We start from the raw sequence: 16,404 nt of genomic DNA, 5'->3' as shown, positions 1-16,404 counted from the left end.
ATTCCTGTTCTAATTCGATGAGCACAGTTCCAGAAATAATTTTTATCACAAACAGTAAATTTATAAACTGTATGAAAATATTTTACTAATTTATATATTTTATAGTATTAGTTCATAAATATAATTTATTACGCTAAATTTTCAAAACAAAAAATTTTTTTTTTTATATTATTTTTCCTTAGGTTATTATTGTAATATACGTTAGGTTATTTTTGTTACGTATATTTATTATTAAAAATGTAATTTTCGTATTTTTAATTTATTAAAAAAGAGCCTTAAAAATATGTTAGATATGTTACGTGTATAAAATCAATTGTATCGTAGAGAATGCTACGTAGCAGCAACGCACCAATCAAATTGTAGAAAGGCATAGGGGCTTCATACTGAATTCTGATTGGTTCGATGTAGCCTGCGTTTTAGCATATAAAAGACACGTTTTCTGACTAAGCCATAAAATTCTGTTCAACTGCGAGAACTCGAAGTTAATTGCGAAGTTAATTGAATAATCACCATGCCGCCGAAAGTAAGTGGAAAAGCTGTGAAAAAAGCTGGTAAAGCTCAGAAAAACATCAGCAAAGCCGACAAGAAAAAGAAGAGGAGGAGGAAGGAGAGTTATGCTATTTACATCTACAAGGTGCTCAAACAAGTGCACCCAGATACTGGTATATCCAGCAAAGCAATGAGCATCATGAACAGTTTTGTCAATGATGTCTTTGAACGCATTGCAGCAGAAGCGTCAAGATTGGCGCATTACAACAAACGTTCTACCATTACATCCCGTGAAATTCAAACTGCTGTGAGACTTCTGCTTCCTGGAGAATTAGCAAAACACGCAGTTAGTGAAGGCACCAAAGCAGTTACCAAGTATACCAGCTCGAAGTAAACAGTACAAAAATTGTTTCAAATAAAAATCGGTCCTTTTCAGGACCAACAAATTTTCAATCATGTTGGAATATCCCTTCAGGTTCTAAAAATTCGTTATTCTTTTCATATGTATTTTTTCGTATAAAGTAGAATTTCATTTATTTTAAATACATGAAAAGGCAAAATTATTCGGAATTGTTAATAGAAATTCACTAATTGATCAGTTATGAATTCATATATTTCAGACTCAATATTGGTTTGTACAAACAAAATTCGGATGAGGTTCCTTTGTACATTTTACTCTAATTTCGTCATAAGTTAAAACAGTAACGATTAAATTTTAATCTATTTCTTTATTTTGAAGACACGTATAAATTTAGAATTTTAATATAATATAATTTTCTGCACAAATATTTGTAATACAAAAGACTGACTTAAAATAGTGCTGTAAAATCTTGAATTCTTGCTAATAAAATGTTATCCTTATAAGTTACGAGGAAGAAATTCATTATTTGATGCAATAAAATGAAGTTACATTTTCGTATATTTTAATTCATCAATTTAATAAAAACAGTGACAATGAAAATTGAAAACAACTTTTCTCCAATATATTCGTCATATTTCTTTAAAGTTTTTGCGCACTTTCTTCATATGCGTGAAGTTGAATGATACTCATTTTATTTTCCCTATTCGTAATTAAGCACAATCTGCCACAATTAAATAAGAAAATACCCTAGAAAGTTTATTACTCACGTATGGTAGGCTTTCAAAACGCGTGTATACCAATAACTTTCTATGATCACGTCATTTGTGTAGGATGAAAACGTTGTGATTACAACTATAAAGGTAGGAGCGGGATTATTGCGAGTGATTTACTTGTACGTTTATTTATGAGAATTTTACGTAACTTGATATTTAACCGGGCAATTAAAAAAAAATCGTGGAAATTTCTTTATTAACCAGTAACAGGATAACATATTTGTGTTAAATTATAAACATGTCTGACGAAAAGAAGGTAACGTTTCATAACCTTAAAGCCTGATGTAATGATAAAAAGTGACGACTGAGAAGGATATCCTTTGTTACAGGAAACGAAAACAGAGTCAGAGCACATAAATTTAAAAGTGCTGGGACAGGACAGTGCAGTGGTTCAATTTAAAATTAAGAAACACACACCACTCAGGAAATTAATGAATGCCTATTGTGATCGTGTGGTATCTATGTTTCATTTTATTATTAGATAGTAACGAAGTTACATGTAATGTATAAGCAATGTGTGACATAATATTAACATTATACACTACGTATTTAATTTATGTAGTTTTATTTACACCTGTAGTCGATGGATAATTAGTGATTATTGTTTCTGCAAAGAGTATTCTGTTCCTTTATAGGGTTTGGCGATAGCAGCAGTAAGGTTCAGATTTGATGGAGAACCCATAAATGAATTAGATACACCAACAACCCTTGAAATGGAAGAGGGTGATACAATAGAAGTTTATCAGCAACAAACAGGAGGAACATTGTGTTGAGATTTATGATTGTCCCTTAATAGTTTAAAAATGGACTTGATAAGAAATTTCTGTTCCAGTGCTTACTTTGAACAAGAGGCATAAATTATTTTCTATTTTTTCCAATACAAAAGAATATTTCATTTCATAATACAATGTGGGGAAAATTATTTATACATTTTGTATATTTTAAACTTACAGTTACAAATCATACAGTTCAATCTATGTGTTTGTTTTATCTGAAAAGCAATTTTTTTACATACATTTTATATTATTTAATGTGGAATAATAACTTAAGAGTATAATAATTTTTCATGATGCATGAAGTTTTTAATTAGTCTATTGTAAAATTTGGATTTTTCTCTGAATGTATCATTTTAATACTTAATAATTTGGCTAAAGACGTTGTAAAACAAGCTTATTATGTTATAGTTAGTAATATACATTGTAAATGAAGGCATGTTGATCGCCTCCAGCATTTTGCACTATGTAGAAAAAAAACATCTACATCATACGGACACATGTTACTTATAAAATATAAGATTCTTTGTAAATGATTTTCATAAAAGAAAAAAAATTACTAATGTAAAATCTCAAATTCTCTTAATAAATTTCATCTTTGTAGGAACATTCGTTTATTATAACAATGTACAGATAGGACAATGACAGAGCATTATTACACAAATAATGTGTTAATATTTAATATTGTAACTATTTTTAAAAAGTTCGTAAAAATTTCATTTGTGTTTTTTACTTTCCATGAAAATATTACTTTGTATATGAACAAATAATAAATTGTGTCTTATCTTTTCTATAAGGGATCGCTTATTTTTCAGTCATATTCTTCGCGAGGCAAATTGTGGAATTTTAAAATTTTGAATTAATGACAACTAAAAATTTTAATATTATCGTCAAATTAAATTACATCAATTGACATAATTTATTTTTGTAAAAACTTTGTATTAAATGTATATGCGTATTTAGTAAATTTGAAATAATTATTATCAACAAATAATTATATTTGTTAATAATTAGTATATTATACTTATATAGACATATAATAATCAACGATTAGAAAAATGTTCCTATAAATTTTTTACCAAGTTATATTAAAAAAGAATATGGTATTCTGTTACTAGGGATATAATTTCCACTATTAGAAATACCCTAATATTCTATTCCTAGGAACTTTATTTCTTTATTGTCAGAAATACATTTCAGCCATCTATATAATAGTATGTTAAGGAACATGGCGGTTAGTTGATGGAAACGTGTACGTAAACAAAACCTTAAGTTTTACTAATTTTGTAATAAATAAATAATTTGTAAATAGTAAAATCATAATAAATATATATAAATATATACATATAGTAAGATCAAGAAATAAATGTATGATATACGATTACGAAAAATTGTACAATTGTTATGCGTTGGTGATACATCTACTGTACATTCAGCAAAAGATCGATATCTTTTTGTAAAAATTTAACATCATATTGGTTTCTTGAATCTCAATCATAAAAAATGGTCGATTCTGAAGAAGAAAATGATAAGGACATAATGTCTGGAATCAATATGACTGGCTTTTTGTTTGGAAACATTGATGACGATGGTCATTTGGAAGATGATATTCTTGATCCAGAAGCAAAGCAACACATAGCTTCGTTAAATAGACTTGGATTAAGTTCATTTATTCGTGAAATGATGCAAAATGAAGACATTGAAGAAGAGAAAGATAATGATACTAATGACAAGCCTGATGAAGAGAATGACATGGTCGATGAAAAAGATACCAACTACATTGAGAAATCGCCCAGTGCTCTTGACTTCTCTGACATAAATGAATTAGCAGAGGATGAAAAAGAAGAAAATAGTAAATATGACATTTTATTTTTTTGTGTGTAAAAGTTAAATTAGATGTATATACGCAAGTATTACTTTAATTGATAGGTAAGGAGAACATGTTTGATGGAAAAACTGAAAAGGAAAATGCTGATTACGATGCAGACGATGAAGAAGTTGTTAATAAATCTGATACACAATTAATGCCACCACCTCCGATTCCCGAAGAAAAGGAAGCGCTCACTGCAGAAGAAGTTGAAGCTGCGCGTCAACGTAAATTAGAAACTCCTCTTGCTTCTATGTTACCATCGAAATATGCCAATGTTGATGTTACTGAATTATTCCCTGATTTTCGAGCTAATAAAGTTTTAAGGTTCTCAAGATTATTTGGTCCGGGAAAACCTAGTAGTCTTCCACAAATATGGAGAGGTGTTAAAAAAAGACGCAAGAAGAAAAGGCATCACGATGTTAGAGATTCTGATTCTGGTTCTGATCAAGAGGAAAAGAAACAAAAGTTCAAAGTATGTATAAATAGTGTTTCTCTTCCAGAGTAATAATTTTTATATTATTAATTAAATATTTATTAGGGTTGGGTGATGCAATATGGTCCAGATCCAACACCAGATATATGTCGTTCTGATGATGAAACAAAATTGCTAATGCCAGTAGAAGATAAAGAACAAATTGACAAAACAGGTGAAACTGGAGAAAATGGAGATATGGGACCAAAAGTTGCTGATTGGAGGTTCGGTCCTGCACAGCTTTGGTATGATATGCTTCAAGTACCAGAAACTGGGGATGGTTTTAACTATGGATTTAAACTTGTTGACAAGGTATTTAATTTGTGTGTATGTCAAAGTATTAATACATCATTTGGAAAATATAATTTAATGTTGCTAAAAATCAGTTTATCATAGATAATGCTGTTATTATATTTCTAATAGCTAGACGAACAAAATAATAATGACAATAAAGATAATAAAGATGATAAAGTTGATAAAGATATCTATGAGGAGTTTTCTGATGATGCGTTTTTAATGGTATCACAATTGCACTGGGAAGATGATGTTATATGGAATGGTGATGACATAAAGCATAAGGTACGTAATATTTTAGTGTGAGATATTCTTAATTATATATTTGTATAAAGTAATAAGTAAGAATATGAATACTTTGAAAGGTATTACAGAAATTAAATAGCAAAAATAATGCGGCTGGGTGGGTACCATCCAGTGGAAACAGAACTGCTCAGGCATTCAGTCAACCAGGCAAAGGAGCACCTGTACCAGTTTCATCAAATGTTCGATTAGCTACTTCACAAATTACAACTCCATTACACATGCAATCTCAGAAAACTAAATTGTAAGAAAAGTAGTGACCTACATGTTAATGCTTTATGAAGAAATTGCTGCGTATATAATTCCTTTTCATTTTTATTTTTAATAGGAACATGAACAAAGGAAATCAACAACAAAATCGGGAAGAAAATTACGATGACACTTGGTATTCCATTTTTCCTGTGGAAAATGAAGAATTAGTCTATGGACTTTGGGAAGAAGAAGTGATTTGGGATCCTGAAAATATGAAAAAGATTCCAAAACCTAAAATTCTTACCTTAGATCCAAACGATGAGAATATTGTTCTTGGTATTCCTGACGATATCGATCCAGCATTAATTCATAAAGATAATGGACCTCAACCGAAAGTGAAAATACCTCATCCTCATGTGAAAAAAAGCAAATTATTATTAGGAAAAGCTGGAGTGATTAATGTATTAGAAGAAGATACGCCACCTCCACCACCAAAATCACCTGATCGAGATCCATTTAATATTTCAAATGATACGTAAGTTAATTTAGTAATGGCTTTAATTTCTACAAAAATAAAAAATATTCTATTTTCGGTATTATTTAGATATTACATGCCGCGATCATCAGAAACGACATTACGATTAAAAGTTGGAGGTGGAAATTTGATACAGCACAGTACACCGGTAGTAGAATTACGTGCTCCTTTTGTTCAAACTCATATGGGCCCAATGCGACTTCGAAATTTCCATAGACCACCCTTAAGAAGATTTAGTCATGGACCACTTGCTCATCCTGGTCCGCATTCTGTTTTACCATTAATAAAACATATCAAAAAGAAAGCTAAAGTATGTATTATTTTTTATGACTTTTGTTTGTTAAGTAAGAGCAAAAATTAAACGATATTTACACATTAGCAAAGAGAACAAGAAAGAATTGCATCTGGCGGAGGTGACGTCTTTTTTATGAGAACCCCTGAGGATTTAACTGGGAAAGATGGTGAATTAGTACTTATTGAATTTTCTGAAGAGCATCCTCCTCTGATGAATCAAGTAGGAATGTGTTCCAAGGTGAAAAATTATTACAAAAGAAAGGCAGGGAAAGATCAAGGACCACCAAAATACAAATACGGTGAAACTGCTTATGCTCATACTAGTCCATTCCTTGGAATTCTTACACCTGGCCAAAGCATACAAGCAGTTGAAAACAATATGTACAGAGCACCAATTTATGAACATAAAATTCCAGAAACAGATTTCTTAGTTATTAGAACAAGGTATTTTGATAACATTTTCTTTTACTTATAGTATGAGAAATTTATTTGAATTAATAAATTCGTTTTCCACATATAGACAACAATATTACATCAGAGAAATGGATGCTTTGTTTGTTGCTGGTCAGGAGTGTCCATTATATGAAGTTCCAGGTCCTAATTCAAAGAGAGCTAATAATTTTGTGAGAGACTTTTTACAAGTATTTATATACAGATTATTTTGGAAATCTAGAGACACACCTAGACGTATTAAAATGGACGATATTAAAAAAGCATTCCCCTCACACAGCGAAAGTAGTATTAGAAAACGTTTGAAACTGTGCGCTGATTTTAAAAGAACAGGTATTTATTATTGTACAATTTATACTGCAAATTTTTCAAATCTTATTATAAATCTGACGAATGTTAAACTTTTTTATGTTAGGCATGGATTCAAATTGGTGGGTTATAAAACCCGACTTTAGATTGCCAACCGAAGAAGAAATTCGAGCGATGGTGTCTCCTGAGCAATGTTGCTCTTATTTTAGTATGATTGCGGCCGAGCAAAGGTTAAAAGATGCTGGTTATGGTGAAAAATTCCTTTTTACTCCTCAAGATGACGATGACGAAGAAATGCAATTAAAAATGGACGACGAAGTGAAAGTTGCACCTTGGAATACGACACGAGCGTATATTCAGGCTATGAAAGGGAAATGCTTGTTACAACTGGCTGGACCAGCTGATCCTACAGGTTGTGGTGAAGGATTTTCTTACGTTCGAGTACCAAATAAACCTACGATTAGTAAAGTAAGAATTTAATACATATTTTACTGTCATACTTTTTGTTATATGTCTTATATCTTAAATTATTTGTTTTATAATTTCAATTAGGAAGAACAAGAAGCTCAACCAAAGAGGACTGTAACTGGAACTGATGCCGATTTAAGAAGATTATCCTTAAATAACGCAAAAGCATTACTTCGAAAATTTGGCGTACCTGAAGAAGAAATTAAAAAATTATCACGATGGGAAGTAATTGATGTTGTTAGAACTCTATCAACAGAAAAAGCTAAAGCCGGAGAGGAGGGTATGACCAAGTTTTCAAGAGGAAATCGATTTTCTATCGCTGAACATCAAGAAAGATACAAAGAGGAATGTCAAAGAATTTTTGACTTACAAAATCGTGTCTTATCTTCTAATGAAGTTTTGAGTACAGACGAAGGTGAGAGTTCCGAAGAAGATAGTTCTGACATAGAAGAGATGGGTAAAAACATAGAAAACATGCTTTCAAATAAGAAAACTAGTACTCAGCTTTCGCTTGAACGAGAGGAACAACAACGACATGAATTACGAAAGATGTTGATGGGTGAAGTTCAAGAACAAGATAAGAAATCCAAAGAGAAAAAGAAAGATGATGAAGAGGATAGTCCTGTAAATAACTTCAATTCGCAACAGGGTAGAGTTCTCAAAATTTATCGAACGTTTAGAAATCCAGAGGGCAAAGAATATACAAGAGTAGAATTAGTAAGAAAATCCGCGGTAATAGACACGTATATAAAGATTAGAAATTCTAAGGATGAAACGTTTATTAAACAATTTGCAACGTTGGATGAGGCGCAAAAAGAAGAAATGAAGAGGGAGAAACGAAGAATACAGGAGCAGTTGCGTAGAATTAAACGGAACCAAGAACGTGAACGTATGCTTGGTGGTCCAATGACAGGAAACAATACATCGTCGAGTAATATATTCGATCGCAGTAGTACCAATACCCCAACCACTACGTCCTCAAACAGTATCCTTCCATTCTGTAATTTACCTTTCCAATCTACTTCTCCTGCTTCTAAACATCCTAAAACCGAAGTATCTCCTTCTAAACGTAAAAAACCTAAACTTAAACCAGATCTTAAACTGAAATGTGGTGCTTGTGGCAATGTAGGTCATATGCGCACGAATAAAGCTTGTCCTTTATATCAGAATAGCATAACTACAGCGCCGGTGAATGTTGCGATGACGGAAGAACAAGAAGAAGAAATTGAGAAACAACTTAATACGGATGATCAAGATCTCGTTAATGTAGATGGAACGAAAGTGAAATTATCCTCCAAATTAATTAAGGTAATTTATTAAAATACCTTAAAGAAATTAAAACTTGATAATCATTTTGATATTAATTTTTGTTTCTTTTTTTTACAGCATGCTGAAGAAATGAAGAGGCGTACGTTACTCTTGAAAGTGCCTAAGGAGGCAGTAAGCTCGAAAAAACGAAGAAGAGCTACTGGAGATGATCATTGTGATTATCTTAAACGACAACAGAGACCTGCTAACAGACGTAGAACAGATCCTGTTGTTGTCATGTCTACCATGCTAGAAAGTATACTTAACGAAATGCGAGATCTACCTGATGTTCAACCTTTCTTGTTTCCTGTTAATGCTAAAGTATGTTTTATTCTTACTAAACTTTTTTTTTATATAAATTAATCTCATAATTACTTATTTATAATTGAAGAATTTATCTATATATTTCATAAATAGGCTGTTCCTGATTATTATAAAATCATACAAAGACCTATGGATTTACAAACTATACGTGAAAATTTAAGATTAAAGAAATATCAAAGTCGAGAAGAATTTTTGGCTGATGTTAATCAAATTGTAGAAAATTCAACTCTGTATAACGGGTCAAAGAGTTCATTAACAGTGGCAGCTAAGCGTATGCTCGAAACTTGTGTAGAAAGACTCGGAGAGAAGGAAGATCGCTTGATGAGATTAGAAAAAGCAATTAATCCTCTATTAGATGACAATGATCAAGTTGCTCTTACTTTCATCTTAGACAATGTTGTAAATAATAAATTGAAATCTATGACAGAAGCTTGGCCATTTTTGAAACCAGTTAATAAGAAATTAGTGAAAGATTATTATAATGTTATTAAAAGACCTATGGATTTAGAAACTATATCTAAAAAAGTATCTGGTAAGTTAAACAATAACAACTATAATAGTATTGAATTTTTTCAATTCTTTTTACAAATATTTATACTTATTTCTTTCAGCACATAAGTACCATAGTCGCCACGAGTTTCTTAGGGACATTGAACAAATTTTGGAAAATTGTACAGTATATAACGGGAAGGAATCTCCATTTACGCAGAAAGCAGAATTGCTAGTGAAAGTTTGTAAAGAAACATTGGACGAGGTATTTACGAACTTTTTTAAAAGTTTATTATATTTTAATCTTCTTAATATTCATAATTAAATTGTTTTGTACATACAGTATGATGAACATTTAACACAATTAGAAAATAACATATTATTGGTACAAAAACGAGCAATGGAGCAAGCGGATATTGATCCTTCATGGCTTGGACCGGATGAAGAAAACTATACTATCGTAGAGCCAGAGTTTAGAGGGGTAAAATATCTATCCGTTCAAATACATAGATATATAGTCTTATAAGAGATATAATAGTCTAAGAAATTTCATAAATTACTATGTTATTAATTATTAATTATTATTTACAGAGTCAAACAAGTTCGCCAGAAAATGCATTTGGGAAATCGAATATGGATGATTTTGATTTCGTGGATGTGGAGGGTGATATGGAAGGTGATGGTAGCAGAAGTGTAAATTCGAAAAAGAAAGACGTTCTTGAAGAAGGTGAAAAAGATTTTATAAAATTATTTTTAGTTTTACTTAAATAAAAATGTATATAATGTAATTAATATATATTTCGTTATAGATCTACAATTCTCTAGTGAAGATGAATTTGACGAAGTTCCATTTGGTACCGATGAACAATCGGAAAATGCAGAAATGGAAACGCTTGAATTAAATGAAGTTAGGGAAGGTACAGAAAATGAGGTAGTATTAGCGGATGATGATAGTCAACAAGCAGCAGAAGCTATGGTTCAATTAGGTAATGTCGGTTTCTATATGGCGGACCAACAATTGCTTCAACAAGGTTAGTAATTAAAATGAAATACTTTATAAATTCATTTATTATTTTATAATTTCATTAATCAAATCGCATATTTTTTAAATTATAGATGAAAGTATGGATGTTGATCCAAATTACGATCCCTCGGACTTTTTACTAGCTGGCTTACCAGCAAGAGACGAGAAAAGTGAAAATAAAATCCAGGATGATCTTGCTGTCTCTGAAAGCGATGATGATACAGAAAACAATGCGAAACAAAAACAAAAAACACCACAGCAATTATCGCAACCAGAAGAGGATGTTGGTGGTGATCTTTGGTTCTAAAAAAATGTTATTTTTTGAGCTAATTCTATTTCGTAGTTTACTTCTTAAATCAAAAAACTTATTACAAAATACAATGAGAGAGACAAAGTAAAATATTTATTTCTTATAGAAATAATTAAATTTCAATATTTGAAATTAAATAATATATATACATATATGTTTTTCTTTAGATATGATCTTGTAAAAAGCAAAACGACATGCATATCTACAAATATTGTATACATATGTGTAAATACATAGTAGGAAATTGTTTTTTAAATATCACGCGTAGTTTATTTTTTACGTACAGTAAATAAATATATACAAAGAAAAATCATCGAATATAAAAAGCTGCAAATTCAGTTATATATATTTAAAATTTTAACCAAAATTCTGTTTGTAATGTTTCTTTATAATATTAATGTAATATTTCTTAATAATGATTACTGATGAAGAATTGAAAATTAAAATGAACTACATACTTGAAACGTGTACATCTATAGATTTACATGATAAAAAAAAAATACTTAACAATATAGCTAGTGTAACAAAAAGTGCATTACAGAACCAACTGATAATTTATGAACCAAATGCCATTATTACATGTATTATTAAACTGTTCTTTTATTACAATGAAACCGCATCTCAAAATATATGTAAATGGAAACGACGAAGAAAATGTCGACTTGCAAAAGAATGTTACATTAGTTTATTACAAGTATACATTCCTGAAAAGTCTAAAGAAGTTTTAGAAGCTGTAATTAACGTGATTTATGAAGATAAGCTTTGGGAATTTGAAACCTTTTGTTTTGAAATTATGTGTTCTTTATTGGAATATGGTATTAATGCATCATTAACGATTCATCTTATGTGGGATAGAATTGAAACTTTAAATGTAAACATAGAAGATACAAGAAAAATCATAAGAATATTATACGAATTATTAGATGTTTACAACTGGCCAGATACTCACGAAACAGTAACAGTTATTGAAAGAATCTTAAATCTTTTTTATATTTCTATAACTAGCTCGCATGCAACTGTTAATGTTATGCCATACGCAATGTTCAAAAAAGGTTTAGAAGTCTGCATAATTAATATAGTAAAGCACGTATCCAATGATCATCTTCTCATCATAATCCAATATATGTGTTCGTGGGTTGTGGAAAAAGGAATGACTGATGAAATTATTTTAGACTTTGGCAGTACACTTGAATACACAGCCTACATACATAAGGTAACATTGTATGAAAAAACTTTAACTCCAAAGATATTTCCATTATTAATGGAAATGATAGCATCAACAAGTAAAATAATCAGCCTATTGGGTAACAGAGTTACTCAGTATTTGCTCGACAGAGAAGAAAACAAAATGAATTTTGATACGCCTAAAATATTTTTCGAAGATATTCAATTTGACCTCACAATAGGTAAATGTTTCAAAGAAGATAAACTATTCTGTAAACTTCACAGAGAAATTTTGCACGATAGCATCCTAAAAAGTATCATAAATCATTGTACATCACGTATGAATTTAGAAGCTACTTATTGTACGATATGCCTGATTGCTGTAGAAGTGCCATGCGGATTCATAGCAGCAGCCCTGGTTTGTCTTTTAATGAATGTGCAAGATGTAACTTTGAAGCAAACTAAACATCATGCCGAAATATCTTATCATATACATGCAACAGTGATAGCAGTTATGTCCCTTTTGTGTTGGATTCACAAAGCCAAAGCATTTTACGAGTATGTGAACAAAGTAGTGATGGAGAGGGCACAGTGGGCTCCGCATTTAAATCCTCCTATTCAATCTCAATATAATTTCGCGGCGCATCACATACTTTGGAACAAACCAGATTTGTTTTTTGTAGATTGGGAAGCTCGTTATGGTTTGTGGAAATGTTTCCGTTTACACGAAACTGAAGAAGAAACGCATGATACATGATTATTCATCGAAAATCATGATACAATGTATACTATGAGACAAAAATAAACGTTACACCATCATTCATTCTACGTAATATTACGAACATTAATAAATAATTTTAATTACCGACCTATGCTTCCTTTGGCGATATTTTTTGTAATAGATCTGTAATCATAAAATCATTCATATAAATAACTATCGTCAAAATGGCTGTGTTTCGACATTATACAGCACAATTCACAGTATTACGCATTAAATAAAGCCAATAGAAATTGACAGTGTGTGGCATTACGTTCAATATTTTGTTGCAGTTTGTGTTTTCTAGATGTAAAACAAAACAAAGTTGATACAACCCAGGTTTATTTACAATTAAACAATGTGATAATTTAATCAAGTGACTGATATTCGTTCGTCCATCTTACATCATTCTGAACAATTTTTGATTCGCCAAACATTTACACTCTATTAACTGTAAATTGCAATTTAGAATTAGACATGAATCCCTTGGAGATTGATAAAACATTTCTTCGTAATTCCGAAGAAACTGTGGGAAAGTGTTGACAAATGAAATTAAATGAATTTTCGAAGTGCGAGATCTGCTGCAGTTATTAAAATTCAATTGTTTACATAACGAACTTCAACTTTTGTGGATTATTTCCATCAGATCATCAAATTGCGTTTCAATAAAGGTTAACTTTTTAAATAAATTATAATGGTTATTGTTCTTTCACTGTCAGTGTCCTTTGACTGTGTGACAATATTATTTTGTTTCTAGCAAGAAAAAGTTTTGCTATATGTATGATTTAATGTATAAATTTTAATTGTGCAAATACTAAATAAAGTTTTGTCAGTTCATGCAAAATTACTTAGAATAAAATGTAATAGAAATTGTATGAGTTGTAATATTTATAAGTAATAATTTTTGTTATGGATGTTTACTTTTTCAGTTATTTAAATATTTTTAAAGAAACAATGTCTGGAGAACAATTTTCATTGGTTTGGAACAGTTTTCCAACAAATTTATCCTCTGGATTATACACATTACTAACTGATGAACAATTAGTTGACGTAACGTTAGCTGCTGAGGGCCAGATACTACGTGCTCATAAGTTAATATTGTCAGTTTGCAGTACGTATTTCAGGGAATTGTTCAAGGTACATTTTAACTTGTCTCACATGACTCATATTTTCTCCTATGATGTTAAAGTACTTGTAACAACACAGGGAAACTCTTGCAAACATCCAATTGTAATTTTAAAAGATGTCAACTACCGTGATCTGTCAGCAATGCTTCATTTTATGTATCAAGGAGAAGTTAACATTAAACAAGAAGACATTGCTAGTTTCTTGAAAGTGGCAGAGACTTTACAAATAAAGGGTTTAACCACAGAAACAGGAGAGGTACATTCTATTAAGCTTAAGAACCTTAAGAATAACAGGATATAAATAAAAGGATTATTTTTAATTTGCAGAAACTTGGAGAAACATTAACGAAAAATACAGATAACTTGGATCAAATATTTAATGCAGAAGACAGCAGTATTAATTCTATCAATTCGGATGCAAATGCTCCTATTTTTGACGAACAAAGGCATTTTATAGAGAAGAACCAACAATGTCAAAAACAATGTGTATTATCAAAAGATGATCTAGCTAACAATGAATTTACAGAAAATACTAATGTCAGTGACATGCATTGTCAGCAAGAATCTTCTGATTCATCTCATAACATACAAGATGTACAAACTGATGTGGACAACAACATTTCTACAAGTGTAAGAGAAGAAGAAGAACCATTAGACTGTACAGCTGATATAAGTCACATAGAGTCAACAAAGCATGAACCATTGGATTATACAATTGACGTAGATACAGAAGCAGGATATAAAACATGTTTGCCTAACGAACCGCTTTATAAACCTGAAGAAAATTTACAAACAAAAGGTATTAGTTTTACATGTTTTGTTAGCGTAATTATTTAAAAGATTATGTAATTAGTAGGCTGATGACTATAAAGACATCATTTGGGGCTGAAAAATATTACATTTGCTGAATGAATGAGTACTTCGAAACGAGATGAATAAAATTAGTGAAGAGACTACAGTCACTAGCTGTTGATGCAAAAGATTTGACACACTCAACTTTTTCGTCGATGGATATACAGTTGTACAAATCTCTTTAATAAAATTAATTTTACAATGCAATCAATTATATATGTGCATGCTTATTTACTGGGTGTTTCAAATCTCAATTTCATGCAATTCGATACTTTAGAATAGCAAATGTTGAAATAAAAAATTTTATATTTTACAGATTATATGCCAGATATGCAATTAGTACCTTACAGTCAGAATACACAAACTCAATCGTTTGGTGAGTCTTTAATTTCGATCTTATAGCTTCATCTGTACTTTAATTTTCTGAAACATATTACTTATTTTCACCTATCTAATAGGTTTAAGTAACATGTCTAGTTTCGAAACTGAATTTACATACGAAACTGGTTGTCATGGTAAAGGTCGCCGAACTGTTAAAGGTATATCCAACAACAGTTTGCCACTGGAAACAACTTTACGCGTTGTATCTGAACTGGGACCAACTTTGCGTATGGAAAGAGGCAAAGTTATCCGAATGTATTCGTGTCCATGGTGTCTTCGTCATTTTACGCGTAAGGAAAATCTTAAATTACATGTTCGATATATTCACGGTCCGCTTGAAAGCCTAACATGTAGACTTTGCGGTAATAAATATAAAAACAGTAACAGTTTACGTGTACATTCGTATCTGTACCATAACGCCAATCGCGACAAACCTAACAAGTCAATAGTAGATGGTGGCGCATGAAATTAAAATCGAACAATTAATATTAAGATTTGCAAGAAATTATTGCATCGTAAATGTAATATAATTGATGCGATGTAGTTTTATTCCCAAGAAAGTCTGACGTTTGTTGGCGATTAACAAGAAACTTTATAAAAATTTAATTATTTAATATTTTTCTATTTACATTTTGTTTCATATAATTATGAAGCTATTTAAAAATGCTCGATAAATTTGGAGATATATGATATTCTCCTAATTAGCAGGTATAAACTTAATTAGACTTAATAAAGACAAATTTAGAATCTGAACTCAATTACATATTTTATATTAAACAGGTTACTTTAAAGAAAGAAAATCAATTGTAAACATATATGTATATTAATATATCATTTTGTAAATATATATACATTTGTAATAAAATAAAACATTTACAATTTTATGTTCTTTTTAGAAATCGTTACCTACCGAAGCATCATAACACACTCATCAATATTATGCAAATTTAACACAAGATATCGCATCATAAATTTTTATGTTACTGCTTCAACAATTTTCCTGTCTGCCTGCACACTGAAAGTGCACTCTTTCCTGTAAGAATTCAAGAATCTCCTTCTCCTTAAGAACGAAAACAGAAATAGAG

At 30.6% G+C, this 16,404-nt stretch overlaps 5 protein-coding genes across 12 annotated transcripts; all 5 read left to right on the top strand.

Moving 5' to 3' along the window:
* Positions 1-459: 459 nt before the first annotated feature.
* Positions 460-935, top strand: LOC122527189 (histone H2B-like). Of its 2 annotated transcripts, XM_043651162.1 has the most exons (2): positions 460-662; positions 729-935. In XM_043651162.1, exons 1-2 carry the CDS (start codon positions 512-514, stop codon positions 881-883), a joined length of 306 nt encoding a protein of 101 aa, XP_043507097.1. In that variant the 5' UTR covers positions 460-511; the 3' UTR covers positions 884-935. The 2 variants fall into 2 exon arrangements, with proteins under 2 accessions (XP_043507097.1, XP_043507087.1); XM_043651152.1 differs by having other exon boundaries at positions 460-935.
* Positions 936-1,646: 711 nt separating this feature from the next.
* Positions 1,647-2,466, top strand: LOC122527178 (small ubiquitin-related modifier 3). Its single transcript, XM_043651142.1, has 3 exons — positions 1,647-1,879; positions 1,953-2,078; positions 2,259-2,466. The coding sequence occupies exons 1-3, from the start codon at positions 1,862-1,864 to the stop codon at positions 2,394-2,396; spliced, it is 282 nt and encodes a 93-aa protein (XP_043507077.1). The 5' UTR covers positions 1,647-1,861; the 3' UTR covers positions 2,397-2,466.
* A 1,138-nt stretch (positions 2,467-3,604) lies between these two features.
* On the top strand, positions 3,605-11,287 carry LOC122527110 (transcription initiation factor TFIID subunit 1). 3 transcript variants are annotated; one of them, XM_043651005.1, is made up of 19 exons: positions 3,605-4,248; positions 4,326-4,738; positions 4,805-5,050; positions 5,162-5,317; positions 5,398-5,579; positions 5,664-6,062; positions 6,132-6,372; positions 6,442-6,800; positions 6,877-7,139; positions 7,222-7,583; positions 7,668-8,891; positions 8,970-9,212; positions 9,309-9,747; positions 9,827-9,969; positions 10,048-10,185; positions 10,296-10,431; positions 10,514-10,735; positions 10,821-11,041; positions 11,206-11,287. In XM_043651005.1, exons 1-18 carry the CDS (start codon positions 3,900-3,902, stop codon positions 11,033-11,035), a joined length of 5,730 nt encoding a protein of 1,909 aa, XP_043506940.1. In that variant the 5' UTR covers positions 3,605-3,899; the 3' UTR covers positions 11,036-11,041; positions 11,206-11,287. The 3 variants fall into 3 exon arrangements, with proteins under 3 accessions (XP_043506940.1, XP_043506952.1, XP_043506932.1); XM_043651017.1 differs by lacking the exon at positions 11,206-11,287 and having other exon boundaries at positions 5,407-5,579; positions 10,821-11,058; XM_043650997.1 differs by lacking the exon at positions 11,206-11,287 and having other exon boundaries at positions 10,821-11,058.
* Positions 11,288-11,411: 124 nt separating this feature from the next.
* LOC122527139 lies at positions 11,412-13,025 on the top strand. 2 transcript variants are annotated; one of them, XM_043651058.1, is made up of 2 exons: positions 11,412-12,444; positions 12,589-13,025. In XM_043651058.1, the coding sequence occupies exons 1-2, from the start codon at positions 11,454-11,456 to the stop codon at positions 12,957-12,959; spliced, it is 1,362 nt and encodes a 453-aa protein (XP_043506993.1). In that variant the 5' UTR covers positions 11,412-11,453; the 3' UTR covers positions 12,960-13,025. The 2 variants fall into 2 exon arrangements, with proteins under 2 accessions (XP_043506993.1, XP_043506998.1); XM_043651063.1 differs by having other exon boundaries at positions 11,412-12,760; positions 12,886-13,025.
* Positions 13,026-13,063: 38 nt separating this feature from the next.
* On the top strand, positions 13,064-16,311 carry LOC122527149 (zinc finger and BTB domain-containing protein 44-like). Of its 4 annotated transcripts, none has more exons than XM_043651092.1 (6): positions 13,064-13,630; positions 13,889-14,070; positions 14,149-14,342; positions 14,414-14,885; positions 15,255-15,314; positions 15,397-16,311. In XM_043651092.1, exons 2-6 carry the CDS (start codon positions 13,914-13,916, stop codon positions 15,783-15,785), a joined length of 1,272 nt encoding a protein of 423 aa, XP_043507027.1. In that variant the 5' UTR covers positions 13,064-13,630; positions 13,889-13,913; the 3' UTR covers positions 15,786-16,311. The 4 variants fall into 4 exon arrangements, with proteins under 4 accessions (XP_043507027.1, XP_043507018.1, XP_043507008.1 ...); XM_043651083.1 differs by having other exon boundaries at positions 13,067-13,287; positions 13,889-14,096; positions 14,166-14,342; XM_043651073.1 differs by having other exon boundaries at positions 13,146-13,630; positions 13,889-14,096; positions 14,166-14,342.
* The last annotated feature ends 93 nt before the right edge of the window (positions 16,312-16,404 follow it).

The sequence above is a fragment of the Frieseomelitta varia genome, unplaced genomic scaffold (assembly GCF_011392965.1).
Source record: "Frieseomelitta varia isolate USP_RPSP 00005682 unplaced genomic scaffold, Fvar_1.2 scaffold_1023, whole genome shotgun sequence".
Classification (NCBI taxonomy): domain Eukaryota; kingdom Metazoa; phylum Arthropoda; class Insecta; order Hymenoptera; family Apidae; genus Frieseomelitta; species Frieseomelitta varia.
This window is presented reverse-complemented; position numbering and strand designations above follow the sequence as displayed.

Excerpts from the sequence above, each read along its gene's own strand:
- LOC122527178 (XM_043651142.1), top strand. Across the intron at positions 2,079-2,258 it reads ATGCCTATTGTGATCGTGTG|GGTTTGGCGATAGCAGCAGT; the intron begins GTATCTATGTTT and ends GTTCCTTTATAG.
- LOC122527110 (XM_043651005.1), top strand. The coding sequence starts at position 3,900 with ATGGTCGATTCTGAAGAAGAAAATGATAAGGACATAATGTCTGGAATC. Across the intron at positions 5,318-5,397 it reads GTGATGACATAAAGCATAAG|GTATTACAGAAATTAAATAG; the intron begins GTACGTAATATT and ends ATACTTTGAAAG. Across the intron at positions 6,063-6,131 it reads TTTAATATTTCAAATGATAC|ATATTACATGCCGCGATCAT; the intron begins GTAAGTTAATTT and ends GGTATTATTTAG.
- LOC122527139 (XM_043651058.1), top strand. The coding sequence starts at position 11,454 with ATGATTACTGATGAAGAATTGAAAATTAAAATGAACTACATACTTGAA. Across the intron at positions 12,445-12,588 it reads TCAATTTGACCTCACAATAG|AAGTGCCATGCGGATTCATA; the intron begins GTAAATGTTTCA and ends TGATTGCTGTAG.
- LOC122527189 (XM_043651152.1), top strand. The coding sequence starts at position 512 with ATGCCGCCGAAAGTAAGTGGAAAAGCTGTGAAAAAAGCTGGTAAAGCT.
- LOC122527149 (XM_043651083.1), top strand. The coding sequence starts at position 13,914 with ATGTCTGGAGAACAATTTTCATTGGTTTGGAACAGTTTTCCAACAAAT. Across the intron at positions 14,097-14,165 it reads ATTTCAGGGAATTGTTCAAG|GGAAACTCTTGCAAACATCC; the intron begins GTACATTTTAAC and ends GTAACAACACAG. Across the intron at positions 14,886-15,254 it reads AGAAAATTTACAAACAAAAG|ATTATATGCCAGATATGCAA; the intron begins GTATTAGTTTTA and ends TATATTTTACAG.